At 46.7% G+C, this 17153-nt stretch overlaps 1 protein-coding gene across 1 annotated transcript in view; it reads right to left on the minus strand.

Annotated features, from left to right (window-relative positions):
• The window catches only part of trpm3 (transient receptor potential cation channel, subfamily M, member 3), a 174336-nt gene that overhangs the window by 51181 nt on the left and 106002 nt on the right, over window positions 1–17153 (minus strand). Inside the window, exons 15-16 of the mRNA XM_085992384.1 lie at window positions 3891–3920; window positions 1779–2068 (exon numbers count right to left, since the gene is read on the minus strand). Of these exons, the coding sequence (XP_085848510.1) occupies window positions 1779–2068; window positions 3891–3920 (320 nt within the window). The remainder of the gene's footprint in view (window positions 1–1778; window positions 2069–3890; window positions 3921–17153) is intronic.

The following is a 17153-nucleotide window of genomic DNA, read 5'->3' on the forward strand; positions in this document are numbered from 1 at the left end:
CAGAGACGCTTGCAAGGTACGGCCGACTGTTTAGAAGTTTGTTGCCAGATACGGAGCTCAAAATCTCCGTATGTTTCAACATTAGCGCTGGTTTGTCCGGCAGTTTTGATGGGACGGCAACAGCTCGGTCCTGTCGGTGCCGGATAGCACAAAGTTTCCTGCATCTATAAGTAAAAAGAAACCAAAAACCTTAATCATATGAGATTAAACCAAATTCTATTTCTACGTATTTATGCATATAAGACTAAGGTATCTTACATCACTCCTGCTGCATGTAACAAATGTTGGGTGGATGTGGTTTCCTGCAGGATTCCTATTTTCCTCACTTAACCCTCCATAGGCACTGGCAGCAGAGAAGGCCTTGAGGGAAGAGGCTTTGGGATCCGCTTGTAGTGGGTCAGAAGTGGCCCGTACTTCAAGGCCATAGAAACCAGGTAAGTAAGTTTCTTGGTAGTATTATTTAAAGTTGATTTTATATTAACTTCAGCTCATCCAAAACTCTGCTGCCCATATCCTAACTCGCCCCAAGTCCCGTTCACCCATCGTCCCCTGTGCTCGCTGACCCACATTGGCTCATGGTGCGGCAATGCCTCAAAATTCTAATCCTTGTTTTCAAATCCCTCCATGGCCTCACCCCTCCCTATCTCTGTAACCTCCCCCAGCCCTACAACCCTCCAAGATCACTGCGCTCCTCCAATTCTGACATCTTGACCATCCCTGATTTTCATCACTCCACCATTGGTGGCCATGCCTTCAACTATCTGGGCCCTAAGCTCTGGAAGTCCCTCCCTAAACATCTCCGCCTCTCCACCTCTCTCTCCTTCTTTAAAATTCTCCTTAAAACCTACCTCTTTGACCAAGTTTTTGGCCACCTATCCTAATATCTCCTTAATGAGGCTCAGTGTCAAATTTTGCTTGATAATGCTCCTGTATCGCGCCTTGGGACATTTTACTACGTTAAAGGTGCTGTATAAATGCATGTTGTTGTTGATGTAAAGTTGCAGCGTGCACCTTGGGAAGTAGTGGGAGTCTCCATTCAGACTCCCCTGTTCCTTTTGCTTTGAGGAGGATCAGGCTAAACATGGACAGTATGTGACCTCACAGCCACTGCCTGCTGGCACCCACAACCTCCCCTGCAGATGCAGTGGGCTACCTCACTGTGACCCTTGGCAATGTTTCAGAATGCTGTGGCCTCACTCACTAAGCAGTAACTGAGCTATGGGCACAGCTCATAAGAGAGACCTTCAGCTGGCTGAAGTCCAAGACTGCCAAATAGGTCTTGTCATCACGATCCCTTTTGGGCAACAATCTCAACTCAGTCGCTGGCTGACATGTAGCTCTTCTCCGCACCTTCCAAAGCTGCCATTTGGAGATCATTCTTCCCCCACCATGCCCCAAATCCTTCTCCCCAAATCATTACATCATTGCTCTTTGTGGGAGCTTGCTGTGTGCAAATTGGCTGCGGCATTTCCTCCATTACAACAGTGACTGCACTTCAAAAGTACTTCATGGGTTGTAAAGTGCTTTGGGATGTCCTGAGTTTGTGAAAAGTGCTCTATAAATGCAATTAATTCTTCTTTCTTTCTTTCTTCCTTCCTTTCTTTCTTTCTTTCTTTTCTCTCTTTCTTTTCTCTTTCTTTTCTCGCTCTATTTCTTTTCTTTTTCTTTCTTTCCTTCTTTCCCTCAGAAGAACATTTGAGCAAACGCTAATGTGAAGCTATTTGTGCACAGCTACCATTATTATGTGTCATCGTTTCGTAAAGCAACTGTGAACGAACCTAGAATTATGGTTTAGCTCTTGAGATATGTCATCCACCATGTCGTTTTCAGAGGCCTCGTGAGACATGGCTTTGCAGAGCTTGCAAGCGACGAGTGCCTTGGCCATGGCCTCCTCGCCATGCTGCCAGAAGAATAGTGCCATCTTCTGCCGCTTCATCAGAACAGCCCACAGCATCAGCTCGTGGAAGGGGTAGGGGAAATGATTGATCTCCGGGTCATCCAGGTCGATGTCTACATCTTCCTCCCTTTTCTTGGTCGTCTTCCTGCCTCTTCGTATGGGAGGCTCTTCCTGTTTATTTTAGAAGAGAATGTTCATCAGCAAAAATTGACGGATTCACAGAATCCCTTCGCTGCACTTGAGTTTACACGCAAGACAAACACGTTGCCAACCCTCCAGGATTGCCCTGGAGTCTCCAAGAATTGAAGATTAATCTGCAGGACACTGCTTGTGAACAACACCAGGGTGAAAAATCATAGGGGCGTTAAAAAAAATGGTGCTTTTTTCATTTTCTTTAAACACTTCCGTTTATTATTTCTAAAAATATTGGAGATGGAGGGAAGAGAAAAAAATGCTGTTTGACTGACAGTCAAGATTCATCCAATCAGGCTCTGTACGTTTCCCAATGGGTGTGGGAAGGCAGGGCATCATGAGGATTGATGTGTTGGGCGACCAATAGCAGGAGTGTGGAGGCGGGGCAGTTGGAAGTCATGTGATGAAAACTCCAGGAATACGTCCAACCAGAGTTGGCCACCCTAGTTGTTGGGATGTGGTACATACTTCAGTGTCATGTGGCATGGGAAGAGTTACTGTACTATAGACCAAATATACCGCAGAATATATTGCAGAGCAGTGTAGGGTCCTTATATTTATGGTGGGTGTGCAGATTTTAACTGCCCACCCACCAGGTTTCTGCTGAGCGAGTAGGGCTAAAATTGCCCCTGAAAATAGTTCCTTGACAGTCCCACAATTTTATCTTTCAAAAATAAAACTACTTTTGTGCCAGTTTTAGACAGGATTAATGGGACATTCAGGCATCACTGGTTAAGTGGCATATGTAACCATGTGTATCATTCATTACCTTACTGTAATCACTTAATTTTTGTACTAAACTTACAAACATTTGAAGAAAGTATAGATTTATTCTGAACATTTGGGTGATAACTATCAAACAGCAACAATACACAGTGAACTAAAAGATGACGACTAAAGCATTCTTCTAGGCAATGTCATTTTTTCCGTGATTTACAAAACAATTGACCAGATTCGAGAATGAATTAGCAAAGAAAAATAAAACTATTAAGGATAGATACAAGAAGCTAAAGAGACTAAAACACCGGTAGCACGGAGACACATGGATGCAAAAATAATATAGCAACAATGAAAGAGAGAGGGAGGTTTCAGATACACCAAGGGTACCCAATAGGGAACAATGTGATACCCAGCCTGTACCACCACACAGGGAGAGCTCATAACACACCCAGCTGCGAGTTATGAAATTATCTCTCACACTGGATATTCCACTATTCTCTAATGTGTATCTTGTTTATAGAACAGGGGTTGGGATAATTAACCATAAAAATTTAAATTAAATGAATTTCAAAATTTGGTATTAATGGGATGATTACAAGTGCACAAGTGCGCTTTAACACTCCCGAATGTGCATTCCCACAGACATAATTGGTCGACATCTTCAAAATCCACTAAATGGGATTAAGCATTCAATTTTTGAGTCTGTCTTGGTCTCAGATACTGTCGCTTTAAAGGGTGAGTCGTGGAGCCAGTCCGAACATTTAATTAAATAATTCAACGGAAAGAGAAAGAAAGAAATCTTCATCTCAAATTTGCCGATGCTTATTGTATGGAAGTAATTTGGTCAGGGTTATTGCCTCAGTTCCATACAGTTAGGTGTATTACTGCTGTCATAAAGTGTGTCGTGTATAATGCATCGACAGTTCTGGTTGGGGTACCGTCTCAGGGCATGTGGTCAATTTGGTATCGTACTAGAGCGTGACATCAGTACTTTGTCCACGGGTGAATACAGAAACCCCTGTTGTATAAACCAAGTTGACCTCCTTGAATAAAGGAATAGAAATTGATGGTGTTAATGTACCTCCATTCCCAGCAGTTTCAGAGCCTTGGGCTGCAAGAAATCAACAAGAAAGGTGAAGGTTTAAGATAAACACCGAGCATTTTGTCTTTTCGTACAATGCCTATGACCACACGTTAAGGTATTCACAACCCAATAGTTAATGGCAGCAAATTGGCACTTCCACCAGTTTGTTAAAAATGAGCTATAGTTAAGGCTGCACTGTGCAATTCATATAATCTGACATCACAGAAGGAGGCCATTCGGCCCATCATACCTGTGCAAGCTCTCTGAAAGAACTATCCAATTAGTTCCTCTCCTCTGCTCTTTCCCCACAGCCCTGCAATTCTTTTCCCCTTCAAGTATTTATCCAATTCCCTTTTTGAAAGTTACTGTTGAATCTGCTTCCACCGCCCTTTCAGGCAGCGCATTCCAGATCACAACAACTCGCTGCGTAAAAAAAAATGTTTCCTCATCTTCTCACTGTGTAATTTTACACTGTGTTTTATGGGCTTCTTCATTCCCTTGACTGGCTGCTGTGCTTTTGGATCAGAATCAGGTTTAACTGTAAATAAAATGAACAAGGTATGTGTCAGAAAGTCCCGGGCCAAGAACTGCTTCGAATTTTGGGAGTCTCTGGCAATGCAAAATGGGAATACACAATTCATTATGGAAGCCCTGATATAAATTAGGATGAAATGTTTTATTATGGGTATTGGAGGTTTCTGTCCTAATGCCCTTCATTTGGTTTCGCAGCTCACAGTACACTGGACGATCTCACTACAAAAGATGGTCATGACTTCATAGTGTCCCAAAAACAAATGTACCTAATCCCCTCAAAGACAACAGTTCAGATTTGGAAGGATTTTAACAATCTCTATATCTCTTATAAATACACAAAATCCTGGACACTATTCAGTGCATTTTTATATAAACCAAGCACTATGGTTCATTTCTAGATGAATGGCATTGAAAACCTTGAAGTTCTGTTAAACTTGTATATCGAACCTTGGTTAGGCCACACTTGGAGTACTGTGCACAGTTCTGGTCTCCATATTTCAAAAAGTATATACTGGAGAAGGTGCAAAAAAGATTTACAAGGATGATACCAGAACTGAGAGGTTTTAACTATCAAGAAAGACTGAACAGGCTGGGGCTCTTTTCTCTAGAAAAGAGAAGGCTGAGAGATGGCTTTAAAATAATGAAAGGGTTTGATAGGGTAGACATAGAGAAGATGTTTCCACTTGTGGGGGAGATCCAAACCAGGGGCCATAAATATAAGATAGTCACTAATAAATCCAATAGAGAATTCAGGAGAAACGGTGTTCAACAGAGTGCAGGAAAAATATATTTCGCTAAAAGAAAAGAACAAATGAAACACTAATGAGACTCCATGGATAAATAAAACCATAAGGGAACAATTGAGGGTAAGGAAAGAATGGGATACATTAAGTACATAGACAGCAGGGGCGAGCATGATAAGAGATAATACGAAAAGATTAGGAGAGAAGTCAAAAAAACAATTAGGGAGGCAAAATTAAATTATCAAGGAACATAAAACAAAATAGTAAAATATTTTATAGGCACATCAATAAAAAAAGGAAGGTTGGGATGGGAATAGGGCCATTAAGGGATAGTCAGGACAATACCACAGGTAACGATAGAGAGATGGCAGAAATATTAAATAATTATTTTGCTTCCATATTTACCAGGGAGATAGAACAGGTGGACATGACATTGGAGGATGAGATTAGTAATGAGAGAACTGTATTTAAAATAACAAAGGGGATATATAAACTAATCAAACTCAAAGAGGATAAAACCCCTGGTCAGGATGGATTGGATCCATGCATTTTAAAAGAATCTAGGGACGAGATAGCAGAGGCATTACTACGCATATTTAATAATTCGTTAGAAAAAGGTGCAGTGCCAGAGGACTGGCGGATAGCTAACGTAATACCGATATTTAAGAAGGGGGATAGAACATGCCCAGGGAATTATAGACCAGTCAACTTAACATCGGTGGTAGGAAAAATAGTGGAATCCCTACTAAAGGAGAAAATAGAAGAACATCTGGGAACCAAAAATATAATAATGAATAGTCAGCATGGATTTCAAAAGGGAAAGTCTTGCTTGACCAACCTCATTGAATTTTTTGAAGAGGTAACAGAGAGAGTAGACAATGGTAATATAGTAGATGTAATTTATCTAGATTTTCAAAAGGCCTTCGATAAGGTACCACATAATAGACTGATGAACAAGGTCAGAGAATGCGGAGCCAGGGGACAAGTAGCAGAATGGATAGCTAGCTGGCTTCAAGACAGAAAGCAGAGAGTAGGGGTAAAGGTAACTATTCACAGTGGCAGAAGGTGGGTAGTGGTGTTCTACATGGATCAGTGCTGGGACCACTGGTGTGCACAATTTACATTAACGATTTAGACTTAGGAATTAAAAACACAATTTCTAAATTTGCGGATGACAATAAATTGGGGGGGTAGTCAATACTGAGGAGGACTGCAACAAATTACAGGAGGACATTAATAAACTTGCAGAATGGGCAAATAATTGGCAAATGAAGTTCAACACAGATAAATGTGAGGTATTAGATTTTGGTAGGAAGAATAGGGAGGTCACTTACTACTTGGAGGGTGCGAGTATAGGTGGGGTAGAGGAACAAAGGGATCTCGGAGTACAAATACACAAATCACTAAAAGTTGTGACGCAGGTTAGCAAGGGCATAGAAAAAGCAAACCAAGCACCAGGGTTTATTTCTAGAGGGATAGAATTGAAAAGTAGGGAAGTTATGCTAAACCTGTATCGAACCTTGGTTAGACCACACTTGGAGTACTGCGTACAGTTCTGGTCACCATATTATAAAAAGGATATAGAGGCACTGGAGAGGGTGCAGAGAAGATTTACAAGGATGATACCAGAAATGTGAGGGTATACATATCAGGAAAGGATGAACAGGCTGGGTCTCTTTTCTCTTGAAAGAAGGCTGAGGGGTGACCTAATAGAGATCTTTAAAATTATGAAAGGTTTTGATAGAGTGGATAGAGAGAAAATGTTTCCACTTGTGGGGAAGAGCATAACTAGAGGCCATCAATATAAGATAGTCACCAAAATATCCAATAGGGAATTCAGAAGAAACATCTTTACCTAAAGAGTGGTGAGAATGTGGAACTCGCTACCACAGGGAGTGGTTGAAGCGAATAGCAGAGATGCATTTAAGGGGAGGCGAGACAAGCATATGAGGGAGAAGAGAATAGAGGGTTATGCTGATAGATTTACATGAGGAAAGACGGGAGGAGGCTCGAGTGGAGCATAAACACCGGCATGGACTGGTTGAGCCGAATGGCCTGTTTCTGTGCTGTATAGCCTATGTAATCCTATGTTTACCCAGAGAGTGGTGAGAATGTGGAACTCGCTACCACAGGGAGTGGTTGAGACGAATAGTATAGATACATTTAAGGGGAAGCTAGATAAACACATGAGGGAGAAAGGAATAGAAGGATATGTTGATGGGGTGAGATGAAGAGGGCTGGGAGGAGGCTCGTGTGGAGCATAAACACCGGCATAGACCAGTTGGGCTGAATTTCCTGTTTCTGTGCTGTACTTTCTCTGTAAATCTATGTAGTTCCATGTAATATATATATAAAAAATAAAATCCTGTTAAAGTTACTAAAAAATTTAAATGGTTAATTTTTTTTACAATACAATTTCACTACTGCATTCCACCTACTGTCTGCGAGACCAGGCCGGGTAAATCCGTGACAGGCAAGGTGAGACCTTTAACATTGAAAACAGCCATCACAGCACCACCTGCAGGTGTAACATAGAAACATAGAAAAATAGGAGCAGGAGTAGGCCATTCGGCCCTTTGAGCCTGCTCCGCCATTCAATATGATCATGGCTGATCCTCTATCTCAATACCATATTCCCGCTCTCTCCCCATACCCCTTGATGCCTTTTGTGTCTAGAAATCTATCTATCTCCTTCTTAAATATATTCACTGACTTGGCCTCCACAGCCTTCTGTGGTAGAGAATTCCACAGGTTCACCACCCTCTGAGTGAAGAAATTTCTCCTCATCTCAGTCCTAAATGTCCTACCCCGTATCCTGAGACTGTGACCCCTCGCTCTAGACCTCCCAGCCAGGGGAAACATCCTCCCTGCATCCAGTCTGTCTAGTCCTGTCAGAATTTTATACATTTCAATGAGATCCCCTCTCATTCTTCTAAACTCTAGTGAATATAGGCCTGGTTGACCCAATCAAAAAAAAAAAAAATCAAAATCAACTTTTATTGTCATTGTTAGTGCACAAGTGCAGTACAACGAAATGTAGGCTTGCGGCTCCCAAGAGTGTACATTTGGATTAAGACATTTAAACATTCAACATACATTTGGCTTGTAGTATATTACCATAAATATGACCATAATAAAGTGCATCGGCAGATGTGCAGGCTTTAGAGTTTATTTGTGGAGTTCAGTAGGATGACAGCCCTGGGAAAGAAGCTGTTCCTAAATCTGGTCGTACGGGTGCGAATGCATCTGTAGCGTCTCCCAGATGGTAGGAGGGCGAACAGACTGTGGCTGGGGTGGGTAGGGTCTTTGATGATGGACCGTGACCTCCGTAGACAGCGTTTCTGGTATATGTGCTCTATGGTCGGTAGCTGGGTGCCGGTAATGCGCTGGGCAGTTTTGACTACCCGCTGCAGGGCTTTCCGGTCATAGTAGCTACAGCTGCCATACCATACTGTGATACAGTTTGTCAGGATGCTCTCTAGTGCAGTGGTAAAAATTAGAGAGGATCAGGGGTGACAGGTTACATCCCTTCAGCCTCCTTAAGAAATATAGAAATATAGGACTCCTCATACGACAGTCCTGCCATCCCAGGAATCAGTCTGGTGAACCTTCACTGCACTCCCTCTATGGCAAGTATATCCTTTCTTAGGTAAGGAGACCAAAACTGCACAGTGGTGTGGTCTCACCAAGGCCCTGTATAACCTTGTTCCTGTACTCAAATCCTCTTGCAATGAAGGCCAACAAAGCATTTGCCTTCCTAACTGCTTGCTGCACCTGCATGTTTGCTTTCAGTGACTGGTGAACAAGGACACCCAGGTCCCTTTGTACATCAACATTTCCCAATCTATCACCGTTTAAATAATACTCTGCCTTTCTGTTTTTCCTACCGAAGTGGATAACTTCACATTTATCCACGTTATACTGCATCTGGTACTGGTACTGCAGGCAGTATAACAGGTTTGCCCCATAGAGCCATGTTTCCCATGAAAGTTTTTGATGAAAGGAGTGTCCCATGTACTGAATTTAATATATAATAGAGTGAAATATTTATTATGAAACCCCCTTCGAAGCACATTGTGGAACTGGTAAAACCATCCATCGCAGTTCTTGGAATTTGTAGTCAGTGACATCAACGCAGGAGTAGGAATAAGGGAGCACCTGTGTGTTAGTTAGTCACCAGTATCTACTGAAGAAGATTATATAAATCTGATGGAGGAAGCTAAGGACAGAATCATCTCAGTATTCTGGTGAGTAGCTGATTTCTAGACAGTGTAACTCTCTCTTACCTATTCATGGTCCTGTGTAAAGCTTTAGATGGCTAGATACCGAATAATGGATAATGCAATTAGTGTCTTGCGGAGAATAATGGATGGATGCTTGTGGACTGATATAATAAGCACCTGCACAGGATGCTAACATGCAATGATTTCAAACAAACACAACTTGCAGACTGAGGACTCACAGGGCACCACCTAGGACATAGTTGTATCTAACATAAGATAAAAGATGTCTGTATGTGTATAGAGACCTATAGCCTAATCTTGGGACACTGCTCGCCAAAACAAAAACCTCTTGGAAACTTCCTGAATTTTGTTGTCATGATTAATAGGAGTTTGGGTTTTCCTCGGTTATGTTACAGTCTTGTAACTCCTCCCTTTCACCTTCTGATATATACGAGCAGTGTTCCTCACCGGACATCAAGGACAAGCGCAGTATTCAGGTCAAGTGGGGTTAGAGGGCAGGAGGATAATTGGACCCAGCTTGGGGAAGAGGGAAGGGGGCTGGGGAGTGGTAGGGAAGGGGTAGGGGAAGAGGGAGGGAGTGGAAGGGAGGGTAGGGAGTGGAATTGGAAGAGGGAGGGAGGAGGGGATGGGAGAGAGAGAGGGAGGGGAGAGGGTGGGAAGGGGAGGGAGATAGCAGGGAAGGGGAGAGAGGGGAAGGAAGGGGCAGGAGAGGGAAAGGAGGGAGGGGAGAGAGGGGAGGGAAGGAGTTGGGAAGGGGAGGGAGAGGGAGGGAGAGGGAGAGGGAAGGGGTTGGGAAGGGGAGGGAGAGGGAAAGGAGGGAGGGGAGAGAGGGGAGGGAAGGAGTTGGGAAGGGGAGGGAGAGGGGAGGGAGGGAGAGGGAGGGGGAAGGGGCGGGAGAGTGGAGGGAAGGGGTTGGGAAGGGAGGGAGGGAGAGGGAGGGAGAGGGGAGGGAAGGGGCGGGAGAAGGAAAGGAGGGAGGGGAGAGGGCGGAGAGAGGGAAAGAGAGAAGGAGAGGGAGGCAAAGAGGGAGGGGAGGGGGAGAGGGGTGGGAGAAGGAGGAGCAGGAAGGTGTCAAAGGGGATGGTGTGTATTGATCATCGCCCAATGGAATCTTAAAGAAAAGGGAGCAAAAGGCTTGGGTTACAGTTCAGCTGCAGAATATTGCCTCTTTTTCTGTTATTTGAAGGGTTTCTTCGATATGAAGATTTATTCTGTACTGCCACCCAGTGGATGGTTACTGGCACTGCATGCTTAGACAATGCTGTTGAAAGATTCAATGCCAGTGCTGGGATTGGAGCTACAGGAATAGATAGGTCATCGGATGTTACAAATGTCAATCACAGCACCACCTACAGGAGTAGCTGGTACTGCAGGTAAATGTGGACACTTCCGAATTGGGGTTTCCCATTGACAAAGTTTTAAATGTATATTAAATGAATACTTGTGATCATTGAAAAACATCATTTTAATGCCACTATATCAGCGATGACCCATAGCGATGGCTCACAACCCTTGCCTCAATCTTTGAAATCCTCGGTTGTCCCCACCCCTGAGTTTCTCACCGAGATAGCCTTACTCCTTTTCTCCCTCAGCCTCTGCCACTGAGGGACTCCTCATCGCTCAGTGATTTCACGTGTGAGCATCAATCACCTTTGGTTCAAAGGACATCTCCGCCTACTCTGGGTGAGCAACTTCACCCTCAGAAGTGCGCCCCCTAGTGCACCAACATGCATCTCTATTTTCCACACCAACCATCTTCATGGCCTTTCAGGATGATGCTGCCAATTTAGCGGCAAATTTGTAGGTCAATGCACACTAAAGATTTGATCAGACTAACCAAACTCATTCCATATGGGTTCTTTAGAACAGAAACTTTCCCCCCTTCGTTCTGGACTGAATTCAAATTCAGGTTCCAGAGAGCAAGACTTACGACTCCCAGTCCGGCAATGCCTCAATTTTAAAATTCTCATCCTCGTTTTCAAACACCTCCATGGCCTCGCACCCTCCCTATCTCTGTAACCTCTTCTATCCCTACAACCCTCCGAGATCTCTGCGCTCCTCCAATTCTGGCCTCTTGAGCATCGCAGATTTTATTTGCCCCACCATTGGTGGCCGTGCCTTCAGCTGTCTAGGCCCTACACTCTGGAGTTCCCGCCATAAACCTCTCCGCCTCTCTACCTCTCTCACATTCTTTAAGACGCTCCTTAAAATCTACAGCTTTGACCAAGCTTTTGCTCGCCTGTTCTAATATCTCCTTATGTGGCTCGGTGTCAAATTTTGTCTGATAATGCTCCTGTGATGCATTGTGGGACATTTTACTACATTAAAGGTGCTGTGTAAATATAAGTTGTTGAGTTCGGCCCATCTATTCTACCATGGATGTTTTATAAAAGGATATAAAATACACTTTAGCTATTCAGTGGGTCAGAGATTAGCAAGTTTAAAAACATATTTTAATTCATTAGGACATCATGTCAGCTTCAAGGTTTTTGAGGCACTTTGGGGCTGAAGCCAGAGTATCCCCAAAAACAAATGCAATGTTAATGGAAGCAGATCAGAATCCCTCCTGTTGTGCTGGTTGGCATACAAAAAATGTAAAAACTGGGTGCCACTGAATTGTAGGACATGGCTTTGCTGTCAGATTTGCTGGTACAATGAGTTCCTGATCGCAGGTGGATCACTCATGGAGGGCTGCCAAGCAGAAGTAAAGTGCTTGTCTGGAAGGGAGGGATGGACAATCGGAAGGAGGGATGGACAGTCGGAAGGAGGGGTGGACAATCGGAAGGAGGGATGGACAATCGGAAGGAGGGGTGGACAATCGGAAGGAGAGGTGGACAATCGGAAGGAGGGATGGACAATCGGAAGGTGAGGTGGACAATCGGAAGGAGGGATGGACAATCGGAAGGAGGGATGGACAATCGGAAGGAGGGATGGACAATCGGAAGGTGAGATGGACAATCGGAAGGAGGGATGGACAATCGGAAGGAGAGATGGACAATCGGAAGGTGAGATGGACAATCGGAAGGAGGGATGGACAATCGGAAGGAGGGATGGACAATCGGAGAGAGAGATGGACAATCGGAAGGAGGGATGGACAATCGGAAGGAGGGATGGACAATCGGAAGGAGGGATGGACAATCGGAGAGAGAGATGGACAATCGGAAGGAGGGATGGACAATCGGAAGGAGGGATGGACAATCGGAAGGAGGGATGGACAATCGGAAGGTAAGGTGGACAATCGGAAGGAGGGATGGACAATCGGAAGGAGAGATGGACAATCGGAAGGAGGGATGGACAATCGGAAGGTGAGGTGGACAATCGGAAGGAGGGATGGACAATCGGAAGGAGGGATGGACAATCGGAAGGTAAGGTGGACAATCGGAAGGAGGGATGGACAATCGGAAGGAGAGATGGACAATCGGAAGGAGGGATGGACAATCGGAAGGTGAGATGGACAATCGGAAGGAGGGATGGACAATCGGAAGGAGGGATGGACAATCGGAAGGAGGGATGGACAATCGGAAGAAGGGATGGATAATCGGAAGGTGAGGTGGACAATCGGAAGGAGAGATGGACAATCGGAAGGTGAGGTGGACAATCGGAAGGAGAGATGGACAATCGGAAGGTGAGGTGGACAATCGGAAGGAGAGATGGACAATCGGAAGGAGGGATGGACAATCGGAAGGAGGGATGGACAATCGGAAGGTGAGGTGGACAATCGGAAGGAGAGATGGACAATCGGAAGGAGGGATGGACAATCGGAAGGAGAGATGGACAATCGGAAGGAGAGATGGACAATCGGAAGGAGGGATGGACAATCGGAAGGAGGGATGGACAATCGGGAGGAGGGATGGACAATCGGAAGGAGAGATGGACAATCGGAAGGTGAGGTGGACAATCGGAAGGAGGGATGGACAATCGGAAGGAGGGACGGACAATCGGAAGGAGGGATGGACAATCGGAAGGAGGGATGGACAATCGGAAGGAGGGATGGACAATCGGAAGGAGGGATGGACAATCGGAAGGAGGGATGGACAATCGGAAGGAGGGATGGACAATCGGAAGAAGGGATGGATAATCGGAAGGAGGGATGGATAATCGGAAGGTGAGGTGGACAATCGGAAGGAGGGATGGACAATCGGAAGGTGAGGTGGACAATCGGAAGGAGGGATGGACAATCGGAAGGAGGGATGGACAATCGGAAGGAGGGAAGGACAATCGGAAGGAGGGATGGACAATCGGAAGGTGAGGTGGACAATCGGAAGGAGGGATGGACAATCGGAAGGAGGGATGGACAATCGGAAGGAGGGGTGGACAATCGGAAGGTGAGATGGACAATCGGAAGGAGGGATGGACAATCGGAAGGAGGGATGGACAATCGGAAGGAGGGATGGACAATCGGAAGGAGAGATGGACAATCGGAAGGAGGGATGGACAATCGGAAGGAGGGATGGACAATCGGAAGGAGGGATGGACAATCGGAAGGAGGGATGGACAATCGGAAGGAGGGATGGACAATCGGAAGGTGAGATGGACAATCGGAAGGAGGGATGGACAATCGGAAGGTGAGATGGACAATCGGAAGGAGGGATGGACAATCGGAAGGAGGGGTGGACAATCGGAAGGAGGGACGGACAATCGGAAGGAGGGATGGACAATCGGAAGGAGGGATGGACAATCGGAAGGAGGGATGGACAATCGGAAGGTGAGATGGACAATCGGAAGGAGGGATGGACAATCGGAAGGAGGGATGGACAATCGGAAGGTGAGGTGGACAATCGGAAGGAGGGATGGACAATCGGAAGGAGGGGTGGACAATCGGAAGGAGGGACGGACAATCGGAAGGAGGGATGGACAATCGGAAGGAGGGATGGACAATCGGAAGGAGGGATGGACAATCGGAAGGAGGGGTGGACAATCGGAAGGAGGGACGGACAATCGGAAGGAGAGGTGGACAATCGGAAGGTGAGGTGGACAATCGGAAGGAGGGACGGACAATCGGAAGGAGGGACGGACAATCGGAAGGAGGGATGGACAATCGGAAGGAGAGATGGACAATCGGAAGGTGAGGTGGACAATCGGAAGGAGGGATGGACAATCGGAAGGAGGGATGGACAATCGGAAGGAGGGATGGACAATCGGAAGAAGGGATGGATAATCGGAAGGAGGGACGGACAATCGGAAGGAGGGATGGACAATCGGAAGGAGGGACGGACAATCGGAAGGAGGGACGGACAATCGGAAGGAGGGATGGACAATCGGAAGGAGGGATGGACAATCGGAAGGAGGGACGGACAATCGGAAGGAGGGACGGACAATCGGAAGGAGGGATGGACAATCGGAAGGAGGGACGGACAATCGGAAGGAGGGATGGACAATCGGAAGGAGAGATGGACAATCGGAAGGTGAGGTGGACAATCGGAAGGAGGGATGGACAATCGGAAGGAGGGATGGACAATCGGAAGGAGGGATGGACAATCGGAAGAAGGGATGGATAATCGGAAGGTGAGGTGGACAATCGGAAGGAGGGATGGACAATCGGAAGGAGGGATGGACAATCGGAAGAAGGGATGGACAATCGGAAGGTGAGGTGGACAATCAGAAGGAGAGATGGACAATCGGAAGGAGGGATGGACAATCGGAAGGAGAGATGGACAATCGGAAGGTGAGGTGGACAATCGGAAGGAGAGATGGACAATCGGAAGGAGAGATGGACAATCGGAAGGTGAGGTGGACAATCGGAAGGAGAGATGGACAATCGGAAGGAGAGATGGACAATCGGAAGGAGACTTGGACAATCGGAAGGAGGGATGGACAATCGGAAGGAGAGATGGACAATCGGAAGGTGAGGTGGACAATCGGAAGGAGAGATGGACAATCGGAAGGTGAGGTGGACAATCAGAAGGAGGGATGGACAATCGGAAGGAGAGATGGACAATCGGAAGGAGGGATGGACAATCGGAAGGAGGGATGGACAATCGGAAGGAGGGATGGACAATCGGAAGGAGGGATGGACAATTGGAAGGAGGGATGGACAATCGGAAGGTGAGATGGACAATCAGAAGGAGGGATGGACAATCGGAAGGAGAGATGGACAATCGGAAGGTGAGGTGGACAATCGGAAGGAGGGATGGACAATCGGAAGGAGGGATGGACAATCGGAAGGAGGGATGGACAATCGGAAGAAGGGATGGATAATCGGAAGGTGAGATGGACAATCGGAAGGAGGGACGGACAATCGGAAGGAGGGACGGACAATCGGAAGGAGGGACGGACAATCGGAAGGAGGGATGGACAATCGGAAGGAGGGATGGACAATCGGAAGGAGGGATGGACAATCGGAAGGAGGGATGGACAATCGGAAGGAGGGATGGACAATCAGAGAGAGAGATGGACAATCGGAAGGAGGGACGGACAATCGGAAGGAGGGACGGACAATCGGAAGGAGGGACGGACAATCGGAAGGAGGGACGGACAATCGGAAGGAGGGACGGACAATCGGAAGGAGGGACGGACAATCGGAAGGAGGGACGGACAATCGGAAGGAGGGACGGACAATCGGAAGGAGGGATGGACAATCGGAAGGAGGGATGGACAATCGGAAGGTAAGGTGGACAATCGGAAGGAGGGACGGACAATCGGAAGGAGGGATGGACAATCGGAAGGAGGGATGGACAATCGGAAGGTAAGGTGGACAATCGGAAGGAGGGATGGACAATCGGAAGGAGGGATGGACAATCGGAAGGAGGGATGGACAATCGGAAGAAGGGATGGATAATCGGAAGGTGAGATGGACAATCGGAAGGAGGGACGGACAATCGGAAGGAGGGACGGACAATCGGAAGGAGGGATGGACAATCGGAAGGAGGGATGGACAATCGGAAGGAGGGATGGACAATCGGAAGGAGGGATGGACAATCGGAAGGAGGGATGGACAATCAGAGAGAGACGGACAATCGGAAGGAGGGACGGACAATCGGAAGGAGGGACGGACAATCGGAAGGAGGGACGGACAATCGGAAGGAGGGACGGACAATCGGAAGGAGGGACGGAAAATCGGAAGGAGGACGGACAATCGGAAGGAGGGATGGACAATCGGAAGGAGGGATGGACAATCGGAAGGTAAGGTGGACAATCGGAAGGAGGGACGGACAATCGGAAGGAGGGATGGACAATCGGAAGGAGGGATGGACAATCGGAAGGTAAGGTGGACAATCGGAAGGAGGGACGGACAATCGGAAGGAGGGACGGACAATCGGAAGGAGGGACGGACAATCGGAAGGAGGGACGGACAATCGGAAGGAGGGACGGACAATCGGAAGGAGGGACGGACAATCTGAAGGAGGGACGGACAATCTGAAGGAGGGACGGACAATTGGAAGGAGGGACGGACAATTGGAAGGAGGGACGGACAATTGGAAGGAGGGACGGACAATTGGAAGGATGGACGGACAATCGGAAGGAGGGACGGACAATCGGAAGGAGGGACGGACAATCTGAAGGAGGGACGGACAATTGGAAGGAGGGACGGACAATTGGAAGGAGGGACGGACAATTGGAAGGAGCGATGGATAATCGGAAGGAGGGATGGACAATCGGAAGGAGGGATGGACAATCGGAAGGAGAGATGGACAATCGGAAGGAGAGATGGACAATCGGAAGGAGAGATGGACAATCGGAAGGAGGGATGGACAATCGGAAGGAGAGATGGACAATCGGAAGGAGGGATGGACAATCGG

The sequence above is a fragment of the Somniosus microcephalus genome, chromosome 1, assembly GCF_052327205.1.
Source record: "Somniosus microcephalus isolate GS21.2 chromosome 1, FLI_Smic_1.0, whole genome shotgun sequence".
NCBI classification, from domain to species: domain Eukaryota; kingdom Metazoa; phylum Chordata; class Chondrichthyes; order Squaliformes; family Somniosidae; genus Somniosus; species Somniosus microcephalus.